This window comes from Arachis ipaensis, chromosome B6 (genome assembly GCF_059453495.1).
Source record: "Arachis ipaensis isolate K30076 ecotype BB chromosome B6, ASM5945349v1, whole genome shotgun sequence".
Lineage (NCBI taxonomy): Eukaryota > Viridiplantae > Streptophyta > Magnoliopsida > Fabales > Fabaceae > Arachis > Arachis ipaensis.
In genome coordinates this window covers 16,513,706-16,535,814 of record NC_142441.1, presented here as the reverse complement: position 1 = coordinate 16,535,814, position 22,109 = coordinate 16,513,706, and the positions used below count along the sequence as shown (strand labels likewise).

At 32.8% G+C, this 22,109-nt stretch overlaps 2 protein-coding genes across 3 annotated transcripts; one reads left to right on the top strand and one right to left on the bottom strand.

Moving 5' to 3' along the window:
* The first annotated feature begins 826 nt into the window (after positions 1–826).
* LOC107645813 (mediator of RNA polymerase II transcription subunit 14) lies at positions 827–21,829 on the top strand. Of its 2 annotated transcripts, XM_088491259.1 has the most exons (9): positions 827–955; positions 13,987–14,438; positions 14,671–15,726; positions 16,249–16,346; positions 16,435–16,609; positions 16,744–17,734; positions 17,841–18,841; positions 19,211–20,265; positions 20,635–21,829. In XM_088491259.1, exons 2-9 carry the CDS (start codon positions 14,226–14,228, stop codon positions 21,434–21,436), a joined length of 5,391 nt encoding a protein of 1,796 aa, XP_088347385.1. In that variant the 5' UTR covers positions 827–955; positions 13,987–14,225; the 3' UTR covers positions 21,437–21,829. The 2 variants fall into 2 exon arrangements, with proteins under 2 accessions (XP_088347385.1, XP_088347384.1); XM_088491258.1 differs by lacking the exon at positions 827–955 and having other exon boundaries at positions 13,836–14,438.
* On the bottom strand, positions 3,754–7,581 carry LOC107645808 (uncharacterized). The gene is made up of 4 exons (XM_088490459.1): positions 7,485–7,581; positions 5,824–6,263; positions 5,130–5,221; positions 3,754–4,009 (listed from the first exon to the last, which is right to left on the bottom strand). The coding sequence occupies exons 1-4, from the start codon at positions 7,579–7,581 to the stop codon at positions 3,949–3,951; spliced, it is 690 nt and encodes a 229-aa protein (XP_088346585.1). The 3' UTR covers positions 3,754–3,948.
* Positions 21,830–22,109: the final 280 nt, after the last annotated feature.

The following is a 22,109-nucleotide window of genomic DNA, read 5'->3' as shown; positions in this document are numbered from 1 at the left end:
TGAGCCATTATTTTGGTCCATTCCCTAAAAAGATTTTTTTTAAAATTATATTTTTTTAAAAGATTTTTTTACAAAAATAAAAGTAATTTTATGTTTGGATATCTCATGTAAAAAGATTTTTTTATTTATTAATTATATTTGGGTAAAATAAGATAAAAGTATTTTTTTTGTTCATTTTTTATGTGATACTATCTTTTCTTTTAAGAAAAGAAAATTTTTAAAAAAAGATGTAAATTGTAACTTTTCAAAAAAGATATATTTTTTATTTTTTTAATATTTTTATTTTTATTATTAAAAATTTGTCAAATACACTAAAAAAACTATTAAAAAATGATTTTTTATCAATTTAATGATATTGAAACAAGTACATTATATTTGACCATTCTAAATCATAATTATGTCAATCATGATAACATACATCACAATCACATTTATAAATTGCTGCATCTACTCACAGATTTTTTTTTTCTTCATAAATTCGTAGCAATGTGATGTATTTCATCTTTTGGTATAATTTTTTCATAAACTATTTTTTTTTTTACCAAAGATAGAAGACTCTAACTCGCAACGTCTTAATTGATAATGGAAAAACTATGCCATTTGAGTTATTACTCATTGGCTTTCATAAACTATTAGTCTATTACTAATTGCAAGTGGTTTATAATGCATTCTAGTTTTTAAGTAAATTGTGATAAAATTTTATAATCACTTGTAATCGTAAAATCTATTGCACTCTCCAATGATTTACATAAAGCGCTGAGTAAAGAAAGAAGGAGAGCATTGAGTCAGAGCTGATTGAAGGCAAAAGGCACAACTAAGTATTAATAAAACCAAAAAACCAAAACAAAAAAAACATAGGCATAGCACGCCCTCAAAGGTGATGACATAAAAGGGATGAAGAGTGTGTAAGCGAAAGGAACTGCTCTCGCATTTGTTCTTTTTTATAGCTTCCGAAGCTATTTAATGCTGCTGCTGCAATGAATGGAACACAAATTGGAAAAGACAATCCTAATTTCTGAGGATTGAGAGACAGACATGGCTGCAGAGTTAGGGCAGCAAGAAGATCAGTATCCTCAAGTTCTTCAGCAAGACACAGCAGCGCTTGATCCGCCTCAATGTGCTTTTTAAGTGGTGCCAACAGGTTATTCCGCCAAAAACTAATGCACTCTTAACAAAATAGAGAGTGCAGTCAAAGCATATAATACATTACAGTTACAATAATTTTATTATCTTTTATTTCAAATTATTCTTGATGTTAACGTAAATAGTAATAAAATAAAAAATTAAAATAAAATTATATTTATACAATTATTTGAATTACTGTTTTATTAATTATTCAAAAAGTAATTAAAATTTAAAATGAATTGGTATAAAATATTACAGATATAAAATTAAAAGAAATTTTTATTTGCATAAGAATGAGTTTAATAAATAATTATTCTATTTAATATATATTTAAAAATATTTTTTTGTTGTATGAAAAACAAATATATATGTAGCATTGCATTTTATTCATTTATTATAATTTATTAAGATATAATTATGTAATTAATTTTTTTAAACATTAGTTATTTATTTTGTATGTAATATAGAAATAAATGAATATAATATTTATTTCGTAGATCCAGTTAGGTAAAATATTTTTGTTGTCATCTTATTTGATGAACCAAAGAAAAGAAAATGTTATTTTAAGAAAAAATAATAATATATTTTTAATAATATTAATAATACAAATAATAAATTTTAAATGTTCTTTTAAACCGTATATATTATTTAAAATAATATAAGTATTCCAAGTAATATATTAATATAGTAAAGTAACACATTTTAATAAAAAAAAATTGTTATTAAAAAAATATATCAATATTTTTTTATATGAATTTTTTTATTAAATTTCTTTTTTTTTGTAAGAACAATTAAAATATCATCGAGATATGATAAAAAATTACATAAATATTAACTTTATTTTCTATTTGGTTAAGATTTGATCCATCATAAAATATGACATATATATACATATATATAAATTGGAGTCATACAATATAGATTATTTAACATAACTTACCTTATCATACATATGAGTATATGAAAGATAAATATATAAAATATTTAAAATATAGATTTTGTGAGCTTGACAAACAAATATATTGTGTGAAAAAAATTAATACTAATTTTTTAATTTTTTTATTAGCCTTTTTTTAAAATAGATTAATTAGATATGTAACACACTTAATTGGCTTTATCTTTTTACTAGCAGCTCAACAGACACTATCATTCTACCATTTTTCTATTGAGTTTAAAAAATTATTTTTTTTTAGTTTTAGAATTATAAATTTAATATTAATAATTAAAAAAAAATTATAAACAAATAAAATATTTTAAATTATTTAACATGTAAAATATATAAAATAATTAAATTTAAATTAAAAAATAAGATTAAAAAAATAAGTTGTTAATATGTGAACAAAATCAATATAAAAATTGAATAATATTATTTGAAGATTACTTATTTATAAATATTATTAAATTTATTTATTTTCACAATTCTATTTAATTAGAAACAAATTTAAAAATTTATATACAAAATTCATCCATATAGAAATATTATTTATATACGAAATACTTCTATAATTTGTATAAAAATATAATTATTATTAATTAATTGTATGTTTAAATTATTTCTCTTTTAACAAACTAAAGAAAAAACATATTGATTCACTGGCAAAACATTAGTGTCAAAATAGTGTTTATTTAATTTGTTTATCTGCGTTTCGAAAACAAACATTGAAATAAACTACCATTTCAATTCTTTTTATTTTTTAAGCCATTTTAATATATGTATTACCATGAAAACTAAATTATCAAACATACTATTAGAAATATTTAAAGTATCAATAGAAAAATATTGTTAAATTAAGTACATAAATAATTAAACATATGTTAAGTTCTAAATATACTTCATAGCTGAATTAATAAATTATTATTTTTATTATTATTATTATAATTGTCAACAATATTAAACATTGTGTATATATATGATGAATTATAAGATAAAGAGGTAAGTTAATTTGTATAAATATATATATATTCTCTTTTAGCTATTACTGTAATACAAGATCCTAAAAATCAGTTTAAATTAGCCGATCGAACCGTAACCAGGTGAAAACAACGAATCGAATAGATACTATAAACGTAAGTTTCAAAAACCACACTCGGATCCGGTCGACTTTTTAAGTCTTTGGTCTAAAGAAGAGAAAATTTAACTAAGCTACCAAAAATCCAAAACACTCAACAGCACCCTCATGCCTCATCTATCTCACCGCCTCATCACTACAAGAAAAAGTAGCAATTGTGACTTGTAACAAAAAAAATTGTTACAAAAAATACAAAAAATCTGAAAAATAACTGTTGCATTATGTCCCGTTACAAAAAAATTTTAAAACAAAAAATAAAATTATTACAATACAAAGTAAAATTTTGTAACAAATTTTTAATACAAAAGCAAAAATGTTACAAAAGCAATAACAAATTTTATCCAATGAGATATTTTTTGTAACAATATAATTTTTTTATCACAATTTTGTTGCAAAATATAACTTGATTTTGTAACATCTTTCATTCCTTTAGTTACAAAAGCACAACATTTATTTTATAACAATTTTTTAATACAAATTACACACATAATTTACCAAATTGTATTTTTTTTAAATTAATTGATATATCACTACAAAAAATTACAAAAATAGCGACCGATTTAGCAACCGATAATCCTTATTCCATTTACATGAGGAGGAAAAAAAACTTATGTACATTCAAAATCAAAAGATGGAAATATATTTAAACAAAGACTCATAATGTCATTGAGTCTACAAATACTATAACAAAAACAAGATTATTGTATTCTACTTTTCATTTTAACCCTTGGGGTTCAATTGGAGGCAAATAAACTCAATTTGAGAACCAAAGTGCAAAGAACAACATCAGCAAAGGCACATTTAGGAGCAAGATCCTGCAGTAGCACGAATAAGCAAAATTTTATAAGAATATGTCAAGTGAAGAGAGCAAACCATAAAATAACTATGCGTGCTGTTTTAGTATCAATACCAAACAATTCCTCTAGCATATTTTCATTTAGCCAAAAATACATTACTTATGCAATGCAAGCATGTTTATAAGTTATAACTTACTATAAAAGTCTAGCATCATTCCCTATAATCTCAAAGGATAGGAGTGGCATATTTAATTCAAGCATATAGATTCACTATGACTTCCACTAACTATAAAAGTCTAGCACCATCCCCCACAATCTCAAAGAATAACTACTATATATACCTAATTCTAAAACATAACTAATTAAAATAATAGCACTTACAAAACAATTTTGTTAAAGATAAAGATAAGTGTTCAAACAACCAACAACAAAATTATTACCAAAGATCAGTTTGGATTAGCATGATGCACTAGAGTTTAGTTATGACAGTTGAATCTGAGCAGTCAGGTACCGACTCAAGTTCAGCTTTCTCTGGATGATCTAACAAAGGGACTAAAGACCTCTGCTCTGACTTGACTGATCAAAACACCAAGCAGAAATAAAACAACCCGCATTTCAAAGTAAATACTAAGATACCAGGCACTTGAACCTTAATAAAAATATAATAATAGTAACAATACTTCATTTGGCTTTAGCTCTTTTGTAACCTATGAATTCAACTAATTAAATTTTCTCTAAGTACTAAAGCTAAATATAACTTGAGCATGCTTCAAAAAGATTGTAGAATAATTCATAGACAAACATGAAAAGATATTCTCAGAACATTATTTTCCTTATGGTAATGATGAAATATCATTGAAATAGACCAATGAGGAGTATTAAGAATAACGAAGAAAATAAATCAATGAATAAACAAATAAACTGGACAGTCTTAGTACTGCGCTGCCAACCGCAATGATGACAGCACTGCGAGAAAAACCTTTGAGTACAATTCAAATTTTGAAAGAAGGACCTATAAAATTTGCAAGTGTTCACTATATTCACTTAAAGAAGAAAAGAAACTATAATTAACATGAAAAAAATAAATTGATAAATTTAATTCAAAGAATAGTGTATTAGCATTTGGTAGACAACTTACACAAAATCTTCTGATTTAGATATCCAATCTTGCAGTGGTCCAGTTAGATGGTAATTAATGTCTTGCATATATGAAATAATGGGACAAGGGTCCTGCAGTAGAAAAACAATTGCACAAAAAACTATAATCAGAGTTAGTTGGACTGGTCACATTTTAGGAAAACAAAACATAATAGGGAGTTAGTTGAAACACTTTCTTCATATTCGTTAAAATTTTCTCATTAACCTTTAAGCTTTCAAACAACTAAACTTAATATTTCCTTATCCTTACCTACAAAAAGAATTCTCAAATAAAGAAGCCCACATCATTATCCTTTTCTAGTTTCACTCCCATTCATTTTGTTCAAATCATTTCAAAAGCTCTAGATTTCAAAATCCTTACCTACAACAGCAATTATGAGTTCAATTATATGAGTTAAAATATAACATAACTCAATGTTAAAACCCCAAATAATAAGGATTAAAATTACCCAAAATTGAGACTCACATACCTCTTTTTCTTTTCTTTCAGCCACATATGGAACTCAGTAGGTTTATATATTACAATAATAACAAGAACAACATTTGTAAGTTTATCCCTAAAATCAATTGATAACACATAATCATGGACAAAATCACAAAAGAACAATACGTTCATAGACAACAAGAATATTAAAGAACAATATTATAGGCATCAATATTCAAATAACCTTTACCATCAGCAGATAAAAAACCAGCAACCAAGGGACGAGCAGCAGAGATGAACCACCGTGGAGGAAGGAGAACGGTCGAGATGAACCAGGGTAGCAGAGACAGAGGACCAGGGACCAGGGTAGCAGAAGCAGAGGAGCAGCACGAGCAGGAACGGCGACGCAGAGAATGCGATGGCAGACGAGCACGAACGGCGATGACGCAGAGAAGCAACACCGTGGATGACGGAGCAGGAACCGACGACGACGTAGAGGAGATGACGAACACGAACGGCGACGCAGAAGAAGATGGCGCTGGTAGATGCGAGTGCGAAGGAGTGGCAGAGACGAGGCATTGCTGACGGCGCAGCCTCTTCCTCCAGGAGCTCCATTGTTGAGCACTTGAGAAACTGTGGGAGGAGATGAGAGGAGAGCATAGAGAGTGATGAGAGAGTGAGGGTTAGAAACTTAGAATTAGGTTCTTACTTTTTTATATTTATTTTTATTTTTAAGTTTTAATTATTTTCATTTCATTTTAACAATTAAATTCTTTTAATTTAAAAAATTTGTTTTTAGTCTATATTTAAAAATTGATTATTAGTAAAATTATATATTAATTTTTTTAAAAAAAATATAAAATAACATCTCTAATTATTAAAATTAATCATTTAATCTTTAATTTTTTTTTCTACTCACTTAAGAGGTTGGATCATGCGTTCTAGTCTTCTTATCTTTGGTAAAAATAATTCTTTAAATTTTTTCATAAAAAATAATTAATTAATACAAATAATATTTTAAAAAATTAAATTTTTGAAATAAAAGTAAAATTATTTTGTAAAAAATTAAAAAACAAATTTTTTCATCCTTAAAAATTTTAATATTTTAAAATAATTTTTTTAATTACAAAAATATCTTTCTATTTTGTGAAACAAATAATTTGTTACAAATAATATTAAATTTTGTGACAAATTAATTTTTTGTTACAAAACAATTGTAGCTTTTGAAACAAATGAATATTTTACTACAAAATATTTCGAACTTTTGTAACTGTTACGGCCTGGCCCAAAACCACTAGCGGGCCGGCCCGACCCGAGAACCACCTGACTCGAATGGTCTGGAGCGAGGCGCTCAGCCGCCGACCCGAACACGCGTCCCTGACAGCCTTGCTACAGCTGTGTGAAGGAAGCATCGAGGAAGGTGGGCCTGTCCTTGATGGGCCCACCTCTGACACGTATATATGGGGAATGTCCTACCCTTCCCCCAAAGTACGTCACATACCATTCAACCCTTTTTCGCCTGCACACTTAGCTGACTAGAGCGTCGGAGCGTCTTTGCAGGTGGCACCCCCCTCCTCACACGAAGTGCTCGGAATGTAGTCTACTCCAACCCGGCAACTTATGACCAGGCGAGATCTCCCCCTCATCAACCAGGACACTAATCCGATTCGTCCGGTACCCGACTACCGAACAGTAACAACTTCATCTTTTATCACAAAACATTATAAAATTTTACAACAAAATACTGATTCATTACAAAAGCCAACATAATTTGTAACAAAATGTATTGTTGTTACAAAATATTGTTATTATGTAACAGTCACTAATTTTTGTTACAAATGCTTCATTTTCTTGTAGTGCATTCTCCATCTCCTTCCTCTCATTGATCTCCTCCCTCGCTCCCTCACTCACTCACTTCCGTCCCGTCGCCGTTGCAACTTCTGGAAGCTGCCTCCATCGCATAGCCATCGTCGCTGCTGCAACTGGTCTCGCCTCCTGCCTCCCTCATGCAGTACTATTCCGTCGTGCCAGCTCTGTTCCACCACGCTCCTTTCCTTTAGTCGCGTCAGCTCCTCCAGTCGTGTCCTGTCCCCTTGTATGCTCACTGCTCAGCTTGCTCTCTTCTAGATAATTTTTTTTAACTGTCATTGTTGTTAGTTATCCGTGAACTGTGATTTTTCATTACTGTGTGGTGTAGAATTGTGAAGAATTTGGAATAGTTTATCATATAACATTTTATGGTTGTTTTTTTTTAATTTGACTTTTGAATTTGTATTTGAAAGAGATAATAACAATGTGGTTTATGTAATATTTTTATTTTGGATAATATTTTAAGATTTATATTAGATTATAATTATGTTTTACTGTGTGTATCTATATTTTATGTATTATTTTATTAAAAACGGATTTTCGGTTGAATTACGATCGAACTGATTGAACCATAAATTAATATTTAGAACGGTTCGATGATCAGTTAAGTTTCAGAACTTTGCTATAATAACATATGTATTGTAAGTACAGCAGTTTTCAACTTTTGTTTTTAATCAGAGAACAGCTTTACAAGAGTGATTATGGCTAATTGACTAACTTAGAGGGAACTCTACAAATTTTTATGAATAATTTTCATTATGCCTTTATGCGATGAAAATGGACATTATTGAATTTATTTGAGATAAAATTGAGTTGGATTTTTTTTTCTTAAATAAAAAACATTTACATGGATAAAACATAGTTTATCAAAAGGCAGAAAAAATTTAATTTAAAACATAAATTCACTTTTTAAACGGAAAATATATAACTTTGTCTCTTAATCAATTAAAAAAATTTTGGATAATCAAAATATAGTATATAATATCTTGTAAAAAATTATAAACAAATTAGTCTATCTAATAAAAAGCAAGCTATGTCACCAAAAAGTAAAAAAATAAAAATAAATTACTAAAAATATTTTCAAAAATTTAAGTATCAACAAAAATAATTTTAAATGACAAAAATAATAAAAATATCACCAACAATTTTAAAACCGTGATGAAAATAATTAAACGTGAATAAAAACAACAAGACACATGTGTAACCTGTGAAAATAGCATATTATTTGAATCTTTAGGTATAATTATACTTTAATTTTTCGAAAGGATTAAAGCTTTTTTTAATATTATTAAAAGTTAGTATTCTAGGATTAATATTAAATGGACTAAAATGCTCTTTTATGTTTAAGTTTTTTTTATTATATTACAAATTAAAATTTGAATTTAATTGCAAAAAGACTAAAATACCCATTAAATTCATTTAAAAATTAATTATTTTTTATCATTAATTTCAAAAACACTGAAATATGCTTTTAAAATAAAATTTATTTAATTGTATTAGACATAGTAAATGTGAACTCTAAAAACTAAAATTCTCTCGTAATAATTTTAAAAAGAATAAAGCAATTATTCATACATACACCCATTAAATATGGGTCTAGTCTACACACTGAATAAAAAATATATAAATCACAAAATAAACTGCATCTAAATCGACTCAATAAGGACAAGTTCAATCTACATGGCATCGCCCACACGGGTCGAAAATAATTACCGTCTCGACAAACAAGTTAGAATCCTTAACTTTAAGTGTTTGGATCTCACGTCCATATTCAAAATCCACCATGATTTTAGATTACAACTCGGAACAACAACTTTTTATCGTTAATTTTTTAAAAATTAATTCATCTTGTTTGATTGTATTAGAAATTGAAAATTAAAATTTGATTTAAGAAAAAAACCTTAATTACACTTTTAGTTCATTTAAAAAAACTAAAATACCTTCTTTATAACTTAAACAAAGTTAAACCTTAAGAAAAATTTAAAGTCTTTTTTGTAGATTCTATTTTAAGAGACTAAATGATTCTTGTAGCATTAGTTTAAAAACAAAAAATAAAAATAAAAATGTCATTGTAGTTCATATTTAAAATATGAGTAAATGGTCAACTTAATCTCTAAAAGATCCTTCGTTTTTCAAATTGGTCCTCAAAAATTTTTTATTAATGAAACTTGTTCCTTAAAGATTTAAATTATTCATGGTAGTCTTTTCGTTACTTTCTTTATTGATGGGTAAAAACTTTGTTAATATGACACGTTAAGCGACACCACAGCATACATCTAAGGATGCGTTTGTTTACAGCCACGAGACACTGAGACAGAAACACAGAAACACAAAATCGTATTTGACATATGAGATATGAACAGAGACATTATGTCAAGAGACACCGAATTAGTGTATTTTATGTTTATCTAATCAGGAAAGACACAGAGACAAGAGATTCCTATTACTCCAACCAACAAAGTAAATAATACTAATATAAACATAGAAAAAAGCATAGTATTGGTGGATTCATGAGGATAAAAAGGAGAAGGCTTTTTAGTATTAAAATGAGTAGTATCAATAAGAAGACGTGTTATGCTTTTGACATTTTGATTAATTCTATGGAAATATGCCCTCTTGTTAAAAAAAAAGATATTTCTGATCATTATTTATTAATGTTAATAAATCTATTAAATAAAATCTTTTTTTTACTTTTTGTTTTCTTTCTTTACCCCACAAAGATATTGAATATAATGATTTTTTTTTTGCCATTGAGATTTTGAAAATGAAGACACTAATAAGAGACAATTTATTTTTTATTTTTTTCCTTTCATTATTCTTGTTAATTTTTACTAATTATAACTCTTATTATTAATTTTTTCCTAAATTTTTTGAATAATAAAATTGATAATAAATTACTCTTTCATAATTTGTTCTAATTTATCACCAAACAAAATACAAGAACATTAATTTGTGTTTCTGTCAGTTCTATCTAGTTCTCAGTGTCTTGTCTTGTTTTCAAAAGCAAACGCAACCTAAGAGTCTTAATTGACTATTAACATTATAAATTTATGAAATTTGATCAAATAAAAGTTTAATTGAGAGGAGAATTTGAGGTATTGAAATTCCTCAATTTGAGGTTCATTTAATCTAATTTCATTAACTAATAATGTTAATAGTCAATCACTACAAAAAAAAGGTCTAAGTAGTGAAAAGGGTAACTATAGGTTTATGGTCATGATTTTTGACCTATGGTCACGTTTTTTTTTTATTTATGGTCGCTGATTCTATGGTCACGGTTGTAGTGTTCATATTCTGGCACTTTAGACTGCGTTTTTCTACCGTGATCATAGGTTAATCTATGATCACGCATAAAAATTGTGACGATAGTCTCTATGGTCACCCCACTTAAAACCGTGACCATAGTCTTATCTATGGTCACGGTTTTCACTGTGACGATAGCCTCTATGGTCACCCCAACTTAAAACCGCGACTATAATCTTATCTATGGTTACCCTTCCTTAAAACTGTGACTATAGCCTTATCTATGATCATGGTTTTTACGGTGACCATAACTTATCTATGATCACCTCACCTTAAAATCGTGACCATAGCTTTATCTATTGTCACGGTTTTTACCGTGACTATAATCTATTTTGTTTTATGAGAATTAATTTTTTTTAAAACATAATCACATCCCAAAATGATGGTAATCACAAAATAAATCTAAAAATAAAAAATGATAATCAACAATTAAGATAAATTGTGATTAAAATAACCAACTAACATATCAATATAGTTGAGTGAATACACTTGTCTCAATCTCAGTTTTATATAGTGATATATACACTAACACTAAGTAGATACTATTAACAGAATTATTCTACAAACATGAGAGCATAAAATTTAGACTCTGTCAAGATAGATTATTTCTGGTATTGCTATTCTTCCTTCTCAACGCTTGAGAACTTTTGTTTCAGCCACTTTACCATATGAAAACTTAGCACCTGCTTCATTAATATGCAAAGCAAAGTTACATTAGACATAAAGAGAACTACTTCTAGTTCAGAAGTGCTCCACAATAAACTACCAAACAATAGGGAGAACGTCATTAGTTGTAATTAATACTAAACAATGATATTAAAGAACTGACTTGAAATTAAATGTTCAGGCAGTACAATCCAAGAGAAAAGACTTCTTTGTTTGGAAGTCTAATTACACACTAGTGAATTAAGTGCAAAGAATAAATTTAAATTTATTTTACATTGGCAGACCTGGATACTAAGAGCTTGAGGCCATGTTTATTATAATTAAAAATATTGTGAAGCAGCTTAAAAACAGTATTATCTAAGCACAATCCTATTTCGAATTTAAGGGGTGAAACAATTTCAGGCAACCAATCGTGACAACATTTAACAGTAACGGTTAATGTAATCATGATGATAAAATAGTAAATAATGGAGTACCTCAACCAGAGCGACTTCCTTCCTCGGCAAAGAACCAACGATGGAAGGGGAGAGTCCAACATCCTTTGCTCCTGCAATTAGCGCAGCTTCAGTCCGTACCAACTTTATCTGCAAAATTAGAACCACCGCAATTTCCCACTCAATTAATTCGCAACATAAATGAATTAATGAAATGAAAGAAGGAAGAGAGAGTACGAACAACATGAGTGAGGGAGGCATGGAGCACGCGAGATTGTTCGTCCTGGTTCTGGGATCCTCATCAGGCGATGGCGATGAAGATATATTAGACGTAAAATTTCTATGTGATTACATTAACCAAAAAAAATTTAGATAAGTATATAGGGCATTACCAAGGTATCTCAACTCTTACCGTCATCTCATTTAAACGTAACCTATTCCGACTTTGTAATATAACCTTTAATGTGTTACGTACATGGCTTTAAGCTACTTAAGGCATCCATGGAGTCCCAGATGGTTCTCACGAGCATTTTCTTAGCTAGTTAGCCTGATGCTTCTACCATCTTAAGCATTTAAATTAATAGTTTAATATCTTCTATGAGATCGATATGGCTATGTTTCCTCTCCTTTGGTTTATTTCATGCTTCATGTTGGGTTTGCTTTGAATTAATATTAAGACTGCATTTTATTTGTTTTAGATCGTGTATACCCTTTATTATTTACGCAGCTATCAGACTCTATTATCTCCTTGTCAATTCGTTTCTAATTTTTTATCTTCTGTTTATTTATTATTAAGTCTTCTCCTTTCTACTCCTGGTTTCCTTTCTTCACAATCAAACTATGAATTTCAATCTTGCAAATCCCCATTATTTGGTTGTAACAAATTAACTAAGTAACAAATTACTTTCAGCAAAAAAGATTTCAGCAACACATTTCACGCTCTAACTATTTGGTTACCCATCACATTCTGTCCCCAGTTAATTATGAAAACGCACACGATATTCATTATTCTTTTCAGATATGGAAGGAAAGAAGAAAAGACACCAATCGTGACTTTCTTGACAGCTAAATGCATAAATAGTATGTCTACTTTGGGACTCTGTTAATTATTTCTATTTATGAAGTTTTTGCAGTGCACTTTAACAATCTTAAGAAACAATTAGTTTATTCCAGGGAGAAAAGAAACAGAAATGGTAAAGGGAAGATTCCACATTGAAGTGAAAACACAACTGCTTACCAGTACCACATACCAAAGCTAGAACTATTTGGATGTTAGAAATAAAACTAAAAAAAAATGGATTTAAAGCACATGAGCAAGTAAATTATTAATTTTTTTATTAGTTTCTGTAGTTTTTTATTTTTTAATAAAAATTTATTATTTTAAAATTTGTAATTAAATTTTTATATTAAATAAAAATATATAATTAAAGTTTTAGTAATTGTTCTTTTTTTTAATATTAATTTTAAAATATTTATTTTTAACAAAAATAAGTGAAAGGTATAAGAAGGGGAAGGTCACATGACTACAAAGAAAAGAAAGAAAGAATCGAATTGAGATTTGGTCAGAGGAGACCAAACTTAAAAACTCTCAGGTTTATTTTGGGTGAGTTTTTTTAAAAAAAAAATTTTTTGAGTTATTTTTTTTAAAAGATTTTGTAAAAAAATAAAAGTAATTTTATATTTAAGTATTTCATATAAAAAAATTTTTATTTATCAATTATATTTAGATATAATAATATAAAAATACTTATTTATTTATTTATTATGTAAAAAAATATTTAAAAAAAATCTTTTAAAAAAATATAAATTACAATTTCTAAAAAAAAAAAAAAAGAATCTTTTCATTAAACCACGGTTTTTATTAAACCACGGTTGGTTGAACACTGAGCTTCTGCACAGTGCACACCTATCTATCAGTATATATGGTAAGTGAAGACAAATCTTGGGCATCAAAACTTCTTAACTACACAGCCGGTCTCGCACTCACCATGAGGTCTTTCTTTTCATGTTCACTCAAACACAAATTTGATGATCTTATCCATTTATATTATTTATATTATATCTGAATGGTAGAGACTAACGGAACATCGAAGTTTCGCTCAAGTACAACGGGATACCCGAATCGCTTCCTAAACTATTAGTCCAACGAAACCATATACCAAGATAGAGAGAAAGAGAGAGAGGGAAAGCCCTATTCTGCTTCCTACTCATACCTGCTTTCTTGCTTCCTTTCTCGCTCTAATTGGAACCAAATTGGGGGAAATTTGCGGCCTACCTAACATAAAACCCTAGCGTTCGAAGCTATTTAATGCCGGAACGGAATAGAACGGAACACAGATCGGACAAGAGAACCCTAATTTCTGAGGATTGAGAGACAGACATGGCTGCGGAGTTAGGGCAACAGACGGTGGAGCTGACGACCCTGGTTTCCCGAGCTGCCCAAGATTCATACAGCAACCTGAAAGAACTGGTTGAAAAATGCAGGTCCACCGAATTGTCCGATACAGACAAGAAGATCAGTATCCTCAAGTTCCTCAGCAAGACCCAGCAGCGCATGATCCGCCTCAATGTGCTCTCCAAGTGGTGCCAACAGGTTACCCCGCCAAAAATCAAATCTTGCTATTTTTTCTTGCATAGCATACTCTTCATTCAATCCATTGGTCTCTACAAATTCCAAAACTTTGTATTTGGGAGATACATAATTGATAATGAATAGAATTACGGGGTGGTTTGGGGCACTGGTTGAGTTGAATATAAATTAGGGAAAGGAAGTTTTTTTCTTTCTTTGTTGGATGGGATGTGCTTATAGGTTTTTTGCTTTGTAGGTTCCTTTGATAAAGCACTGCCAGCAGCTAGCTTCGACTGTTTCAAATCACGATATGTGTTTTACTCAAGCTGCGGATTCTTTGTTTTTTATGCACGAGGGGCTTCAGCAAGCCCGTGCTCCGGTTTATGATGTGCCCTCTGCCATTGACATTCTCTTAACGGGGAGTTACCAGCGGTTGCCTAAATGTATAGAGGATGTTGGTACTCAGTATACCTTGAATGAAGAACAGCAAAAGCCTGCTTTGAAGAAGCTGGACGCTCTTGTGCGGACGAAATTGCTAGAAGTTTCTCTTCCTAAGGAAATTTCCGAGATAAAAGTTTCCGATGGTACGGCATTGATTAAAGTGGATGGAGAGTTTAAGGTTTTAGTGACTCTTGGTTACAGGGGACACTTGTCCATGTGGAGGATATTACATTTGGAGCTGCTTGTTGGTGAAAAGAATAAACCTATCAAACTAGAATTAATGCGACGCCATGTTCTCGGGGATGATCTAGAGAGACGAATGGCGGCAGCAGAAAATCCATTTTCAATATTGTACTCGGTTCTTCACGATCTATGTGTTTCACTTGTTATGGATACTGTCATCAGGCAAGTGCAAGCTCTTCGACAGGGAAGATGGAAAGATGCAATTCGATTTGAGCTCATATCCGATGCGGCAGGTTCCATGCAGAACCCTGACGGGGAATCTGATTCATCCGGTCCTCGAACTCCTGGTTTAAAAATCATATACTGGCTGGAGTCCGATAAAAATGCTGGCATGTCTGATTCAGGTGCATGCCCATTCATAAAAATTGAACCTGGGCCAGATCTTCAGATAAAGTGCATACACAGCAATTTTGTCATAGATCCACTAACAGGCAAGGAGGCAGAGTTTTTCTTGGACCAGAGTTGTATTGATGTTGAGAGGTTGCTGTTAAGAGCTATTAGCTGCAACCGGTATACTCGTCTACTGGAAATTAAAAGAGAACTGGAAAAAAATAACCACGTCTATCGAGCAGCAGATGATGTTGTACTCCAGTCTCACTTGGGTGGACCTGATGTTGAATATAAACAGGTTAGTGTACATTTGTTAGGGAACATTTGGAGTATCAATTTGATATGCTACATCAGGCAATTTTTTTTTGTTTCTTTTGGGTTTTGGCATATGTGGTTTGATGCTTCTTGTTTGGTATCACCCCAATTTGGGGTTTTCCTTTGTTAACATTCTTGTAACTTTGGAGAACTATATTGTGAATTACGGGTATTTGACTACTTTCGTATTTTGCCACCATAAGGACTTCTCATCATTCTTGCATGGACTATCTGTAGCTAGATTCTGATATCTTCTGTCTGTTATGTATGTATGTGTGTGTGTGTGTGGAATTTCCGCTGCTTGGTAAATACTTTGCTGCTGAACACTTTTGACATGTAGTTGATCTTCCAGTAAACACAGTTGGCCTTTAAATTTTGCAAGCTAAGATACAATTTGTGGCTGAATTTGTGATACCCTTTTACAAATCTTGTAATATTATATCCTACCTCTTTCCCATTCAACCATTCATTAAATTTTAAACGATGAAGCTGCTTTTGTCTGTAGAAGGATGATAAAGGCTTCAGCAAGGAATCTGAAGGGTATGAAGTGTTGCGTGTGCGTGCCTATGCCTCATGTTTTTTTACTCTTGGAGTTAATATCAGGTACCTTACTTTTCTAAGATGCTTTTTCCTAATATCTTAGGCATTTGAGTTTAGTTTCTCAAATTTATGTCCCTGTTATGTTATTCAGAAATGGCCGTTTCCTTCTTCAATCATCGCAAAACATAGTTGCTTCTTCATCATTGTTAGAATGTGAAGAAGCTTTGAATCAGGGATCTATGACTGCAGCTGATGTATTTGTAAGCTTGAGAAGCAAAAGTTTATTGCACTTGTTTGCATCTATCGGAAGTGTCTTAGGGCTAGAGGTATATTTCCCTGTTTTCATTCCTTTTATTGTTAAAAGAAAAAGACAAATTCCCAAACTATTTTGGACCGAGTTTAAGTTGGTTATTCAGAAATGACTTACCTAAGACCACTGGCTTATTGGGCATTCTTGTAGGTATTCGAGCATGGATTCAGTACAGTTAAAGTACCCAAAAACATTTTGAACGGTTCAGCAATGCTAATTATGGCGTTTCCAGACTGTGGGAGCTCTTATTTCCTGATGATGGAACTTGATAAGGATTTTAAACCTTTGTTTAAGCTGTTAGAGACTCAGCCAGATTCTTCTGGAAAAGATACTTTATTTGGTGTCCTTAATCAGGTGCTGCGGGTCAAAAGAATTGATATAGGACAGCTGCAGGCACTTAAAGATGAAATGAATTTAAGCCTGGTTGACTGGGGAAAATTACACTCTCTTTTGCCCAATGCTGCTTGTCCAAATCAAGAATCTGTACGTGAGTTTCTTTCTGATATTCGACTTGAGAGTTCCATACAGAATGCAAAAGGTCATCCTTCAGGTTTTTCATCACTTGTTGATGAAGTGTTTGGACTCGAGAAAGGTTCTTCTGCATCTCCATTCTCTGTTCAAAATCATGGATCCCTACCTTCACATTATGGTTCTGTCCCAATGAACCTCCATAGTCTAAAAGCTGGGACCCCATCTCCAAAGTGGGAAGGAGGCATGCAAACATCTCAGGTTAACAATGTAACAAAACCTTCAGGTGTTACAAACCACTATAGTGATTCCATGTTCTCATCAGGCAGTGTGAAGGGCCCAGTTCAATCCAATTCTGTTGGATCGATTTCCACAGGACAAGGAAGGAGCGCAGCTGGGAAAAGGTTATTTGTTTCAAAGTCTGAACAGGATCTGGCTTCTCTTAAATCTCCGCATTCAGTTGACATTGTGTCCTCAACTGCTATGGATGAAGATCAACTTAGAGTACTGAGTGATTCCTCTAATGATGGTTTTGGTGGAAGTCGGTCATCTCGACTTTTATCTCCTCTACCAACTAGTTCTCGCATATCTGTTCCTAATTCCAAACCTAATGGACCTCAAGCTGAATCACTCAAGGCTGCTGGAGCCAATTCATGTGCTTCAACTCCCGTATGTAAGATACTTGCTTTCTTCTCTTCAACTTTATCATATAATGTTTTTGAATGCTGTGATATATATTACCTAAAAACACACATCACTGCCGAAATGACTATTTGCAGCCCAGGCAATGGAATCCACAGGCAATGAAGATGTTATACCCAAACACGATAAAAGATCTCGGAAGAGAACAGCTTCAGATATGTTGAATTTGATTCCATCTCTTCAGGGTCTTGAAAACAACTCAGCAATTTGCAAGAGGAGAAAGATTTTGGATTCATCTGGCTCTCAACTGTCTTTGCCACAAGGGGTTGTACCTACTGAAATGATATCTAGGGCTGAAGGATACAGCTATGGAAGTTTGATTGCAGAAGCAAATAAAGGGAATGCCCCATCTAGCATTTATATAGCAGCCCTGCTTCATGTGGTCAGGCACTGTTCACTTTGCATTAAGCATGCTAGGCTGACGAGCCAAATGGATTCATTAGATATCTCATACGTTGAAGAAGTGGGTTTAAGAAGTGCATCCTCTAACATTTGGTTCCGACTTCCATTTGCCAGAGGTGATTCATGGCAACATATATGCTTGCGACTTGGCAGACCTGGTTGCATGCATTGGGATGTTAAAATAAATGATCAGCACTTCAGGGATTTATGGGAGCTTCAGAAAGGGAGCAGTGCTACGCCATGGGGTTCAGGTGTTCGAATCGCCAATACGGCTGACATTGATTCACACATACATTATGATCCAGATGGTGTTGTTTTGAGCTATCAGTCAGTTGAGGTAGATAGTATAAAGAAACTAGTGGCTGATATACAAAGGCTTGCTAATGCAAGAACTTTTGCCCTTGGCATGCGGCAATTGCTTGGGGTAAGAGCTGATGAGAAGTCAGAAGAGACAAGTTCTGATGCCAAAGTATCGGGTACAAAGTTTGCTTCAGACACTGCAGAGAAAGTTACAGAACATATGAGAAAAGCATTCAAGATTGAGGCAGTTGGGCTGATGAGCTTGTGGTTTAGCTTTGGTTCAGCTGTCCTTGCTCGTTTTGTTGTTGAGTGGGAATCTGGTAAAGAGGGTTGCACAATGCATGTATCTCCAGACCAACTTTGGCCCCATACTAAGGTAGGTTTGTTTTTCGTGAACTGATTTCTGTTTGTTTCTTTCCTTTGACTACAGCTGGTCGATTTCTTACATACTCTGATTATTTATGCTACTTATTGAGTGACATTATTGTGGAGCATCTTTCTTGTGCTTTGTTGGCTGATTTTTGCAGTATGAACTAGAAAATACTTGAAATTAGTTTATTTATCAGTTTCCTTTCCTTTAACTTGCAATGCTTAAATGGCATCTGTTTTCTGCTATTTCAGTGGTGATAAAAAACCAGTTACTTACATGAAGTAACTGGTTTCAGAAACATGTGAAATTGTATTTTTGTGTAGATACAACAATATCATTTGATCAGAATGTTTTTTATGCTTTTACTTTGTACAGTTTCTAGAAGATTTCATAAATGGTGCTGAAGTTTCATCGCTTTTGGATTGCATTCGGCTGACTGCGGGTCCCTTGCATGCTCTGGCTGCTGCAACCAGGCCAGCTCGAGCTGGTCCTGTTCCAGGGGTAGCAGCTGCTCTATCTTCCATACCTAAACAGACTGGTTATATACAACCACAAGGACTTCTTGGTAGCTCAACTTCAAACGTTGGCCAGCCTACCTCTGGTCCTGGGGGAAACACTGCCATGTCTGCTCCTGGTGGCCTTACCAATCAAACCCTTTCCATGTTAGCTGCAGCTGGGCGAGGTGGCCCGGGCATTGTTCCAAGTTCACTTTTACCTATCGACGTCTCTGTTGTGCTCCGTGGTCCGTATTGGATACGAATCATGTACAGGAAACAGTTTGCTGTTGACATGCGTTGCTTTGCCGGTGATCAGGTGTGGTTGCAGCCTGCAACACCGCCTAAAGAGGGTCGTCTTTCTGGAGGGTCATTACCATGCCCCCAGTTTCGCCCTTTCATCATGGAACATGTTGCCCAGGAGCTGAATGGATTAGATCCTAATTTCACTGCACAACAGGCAGGCGGACTGGCAAATTCAAATAATCCAAATCCTAGTTCAAGTTCCCAGTTAATGGGTGCAAATGGAAGTAGAATAAACTTGCCAGCTTCTGCTGCAATGTCTAGGACAGGAAATCCAGCAGCTGGTTTAAATCGTGTGGGAAATGCATTGGCAGGGCCATCAAATTTAGCTTTGATGAACTCTGCTGTCTCTCTACGTAGGCCACCTGGAGCAATTGTCCCTGCCCACGTTAGAGGTGAGCTGAACACAGCCATTATTGGCCTTGGTGATGATGGAGGATATGGGGGTGGCTGGGTTCCTCTTGTTGCACTTAAGAAGGTTCTCAGAGGTATTCTTAAGTATCTTGGAGTACTATGGTTATTTGCCCAGTTGCCAGATCTTTTGAAAGAGATTCTAGGATCCATTTTGAAGGAAAATGAAGGTGCACTTCTGAACTTGGACCCAGAGCAACCTGCATTGCGTTTTTTTGTGGGGTAAGTAATTTTTGCCTTACCATACTATCTCACTCGTTTATGTGCTACATTTTCTGCTGTAGTTTTACTCACATGTGTATCGCTCAACTTTATTACAAGAATCACGTTTACTGTGTCTAAATGGGGTTTGTGGTCATAGTCCTACTAACATATATTCATACAGTACACCTATTAATTTCTTATGTTCAACGACTGGGATAATATGCAATTGGAACCAGAGGAACCAAAATCAAGTTTGGTGAATATATGACAAATTGTGATTAAATTCCAAAAAGAAAAAGCATAATCACTTGCATTTTAATATTTTGGTTTCATTCTTGCTATTCATAATGGGTGCACTAAATGGCATCTGTGTTCATTCATATGCAGGGGCTATGTGTTTGCTGTCAGTGTCCACAGAGTTCAGCTGCTTCTTCAGGTGTTAAGTGTGAAACGCTTTCATCACCAACAGCAGCAACAGCAGCAAAACTCAAATCCTGCACAAGAAGAGTTAAGTCAAACAGAAATAAGTGAAATATGTGACTACTTCAGTCGTCGGGTTGCATCAGAGCCCTATGATGCTTCTCGTGTTGCATCATTCATAACTATGCTCACCTTACCTGTCTCAGTTCTTAGAGAATTCTTGAAATTAATAGCTTGGAAAAAGGGATTATCCCAGGCACAAATTGGGGACATGGTTTCAGCTCAAAAACCACGAATTGAATTATGTCTTGAAAATCACGCAGGGTTGACCACAGATGACAACTCTGAGAGCTCATCTGCTTTCAGAAGCAACATCCATTATGACCGGAATCATAATTCTGTTGATTTTGCACTGACTGTTGTTCTTGATTCTGCTCACATCCCTCATGTCAATGCTGCCGGCGGTGCTGCTTGGTTACCGTACTGTGTTTCAGTAAGGTTGAGATATTCTTTCGGCGAAAGTCCCAGTGTATCCTTTCTTGGTATGGAAGGTAGCCATGGAGGTAGGGCCTGTTGGTTGCGTGTCGACGATTGGGATAAGTGTAAACAGAGGGTGGCACGAACTGTGGAGGTTAGTGGGAGCTCACCAGCCGATGCAAGTCAAGGTAGGCTAAAATTGGTTGCAGACAGTGTGCAAAGGAATCTGCACATGTGCCTTCAAGGGCTAAAAGATGGTAGTGGGGTTCCAGCCAACTTTGGAGCAACATGATTGTTTTGCTGCTAGCAGCAGTGTTTTATACATATAGTTTCGGGGTAGTGTTGTCAATACTGCATGGGTTAAGTTATAGGTTGTGCAGTTTCCGTTGGAAATGAGGTTTTGCTGTAATGGAGAAAAAGGGCACAGGTGATAATAACAGCCGATTTTTTTATGGAAGAATGACGTTTTCCAGGCGCCAATACTAGATTACTAACAGAGGTTCATAATATCAGTATTTGAAGTTTTCTTCAGAACATTTAAGATTGGAATTAGGTTGTACAATATCTTTTGGTGATAGTGTAGTCATGGTATAAGCTTTTGGGTGGTGGATTTTCTTTCTTGTACAGATGACAATATCAAATGAATAGATCAGTAAACCAAACTTAGTTTTCTTACTTTTTTTTCCATCACCTCATGTGACGCTTTTGGTCTTTTAGAATTTGAATGATAATTTTGTGCGAAGAAAATAGGTGGGCTTCTTTGCATCCCATTTTTTACCATGGTGAGTGATAATATTAGAAGGAAACGAGGGGCAAGATTATTGGTTTCTTAAATAAATCAACCCACCAAACTCTATCTACTTGCTAATATTATCCTTTATAAAGTTCTTTTCCATCATGCGAGGTGAAAAATGAAGAACTAAGACTTGGTCTCAATAAGATAAGAATGGTGTTCCCAAAACGCA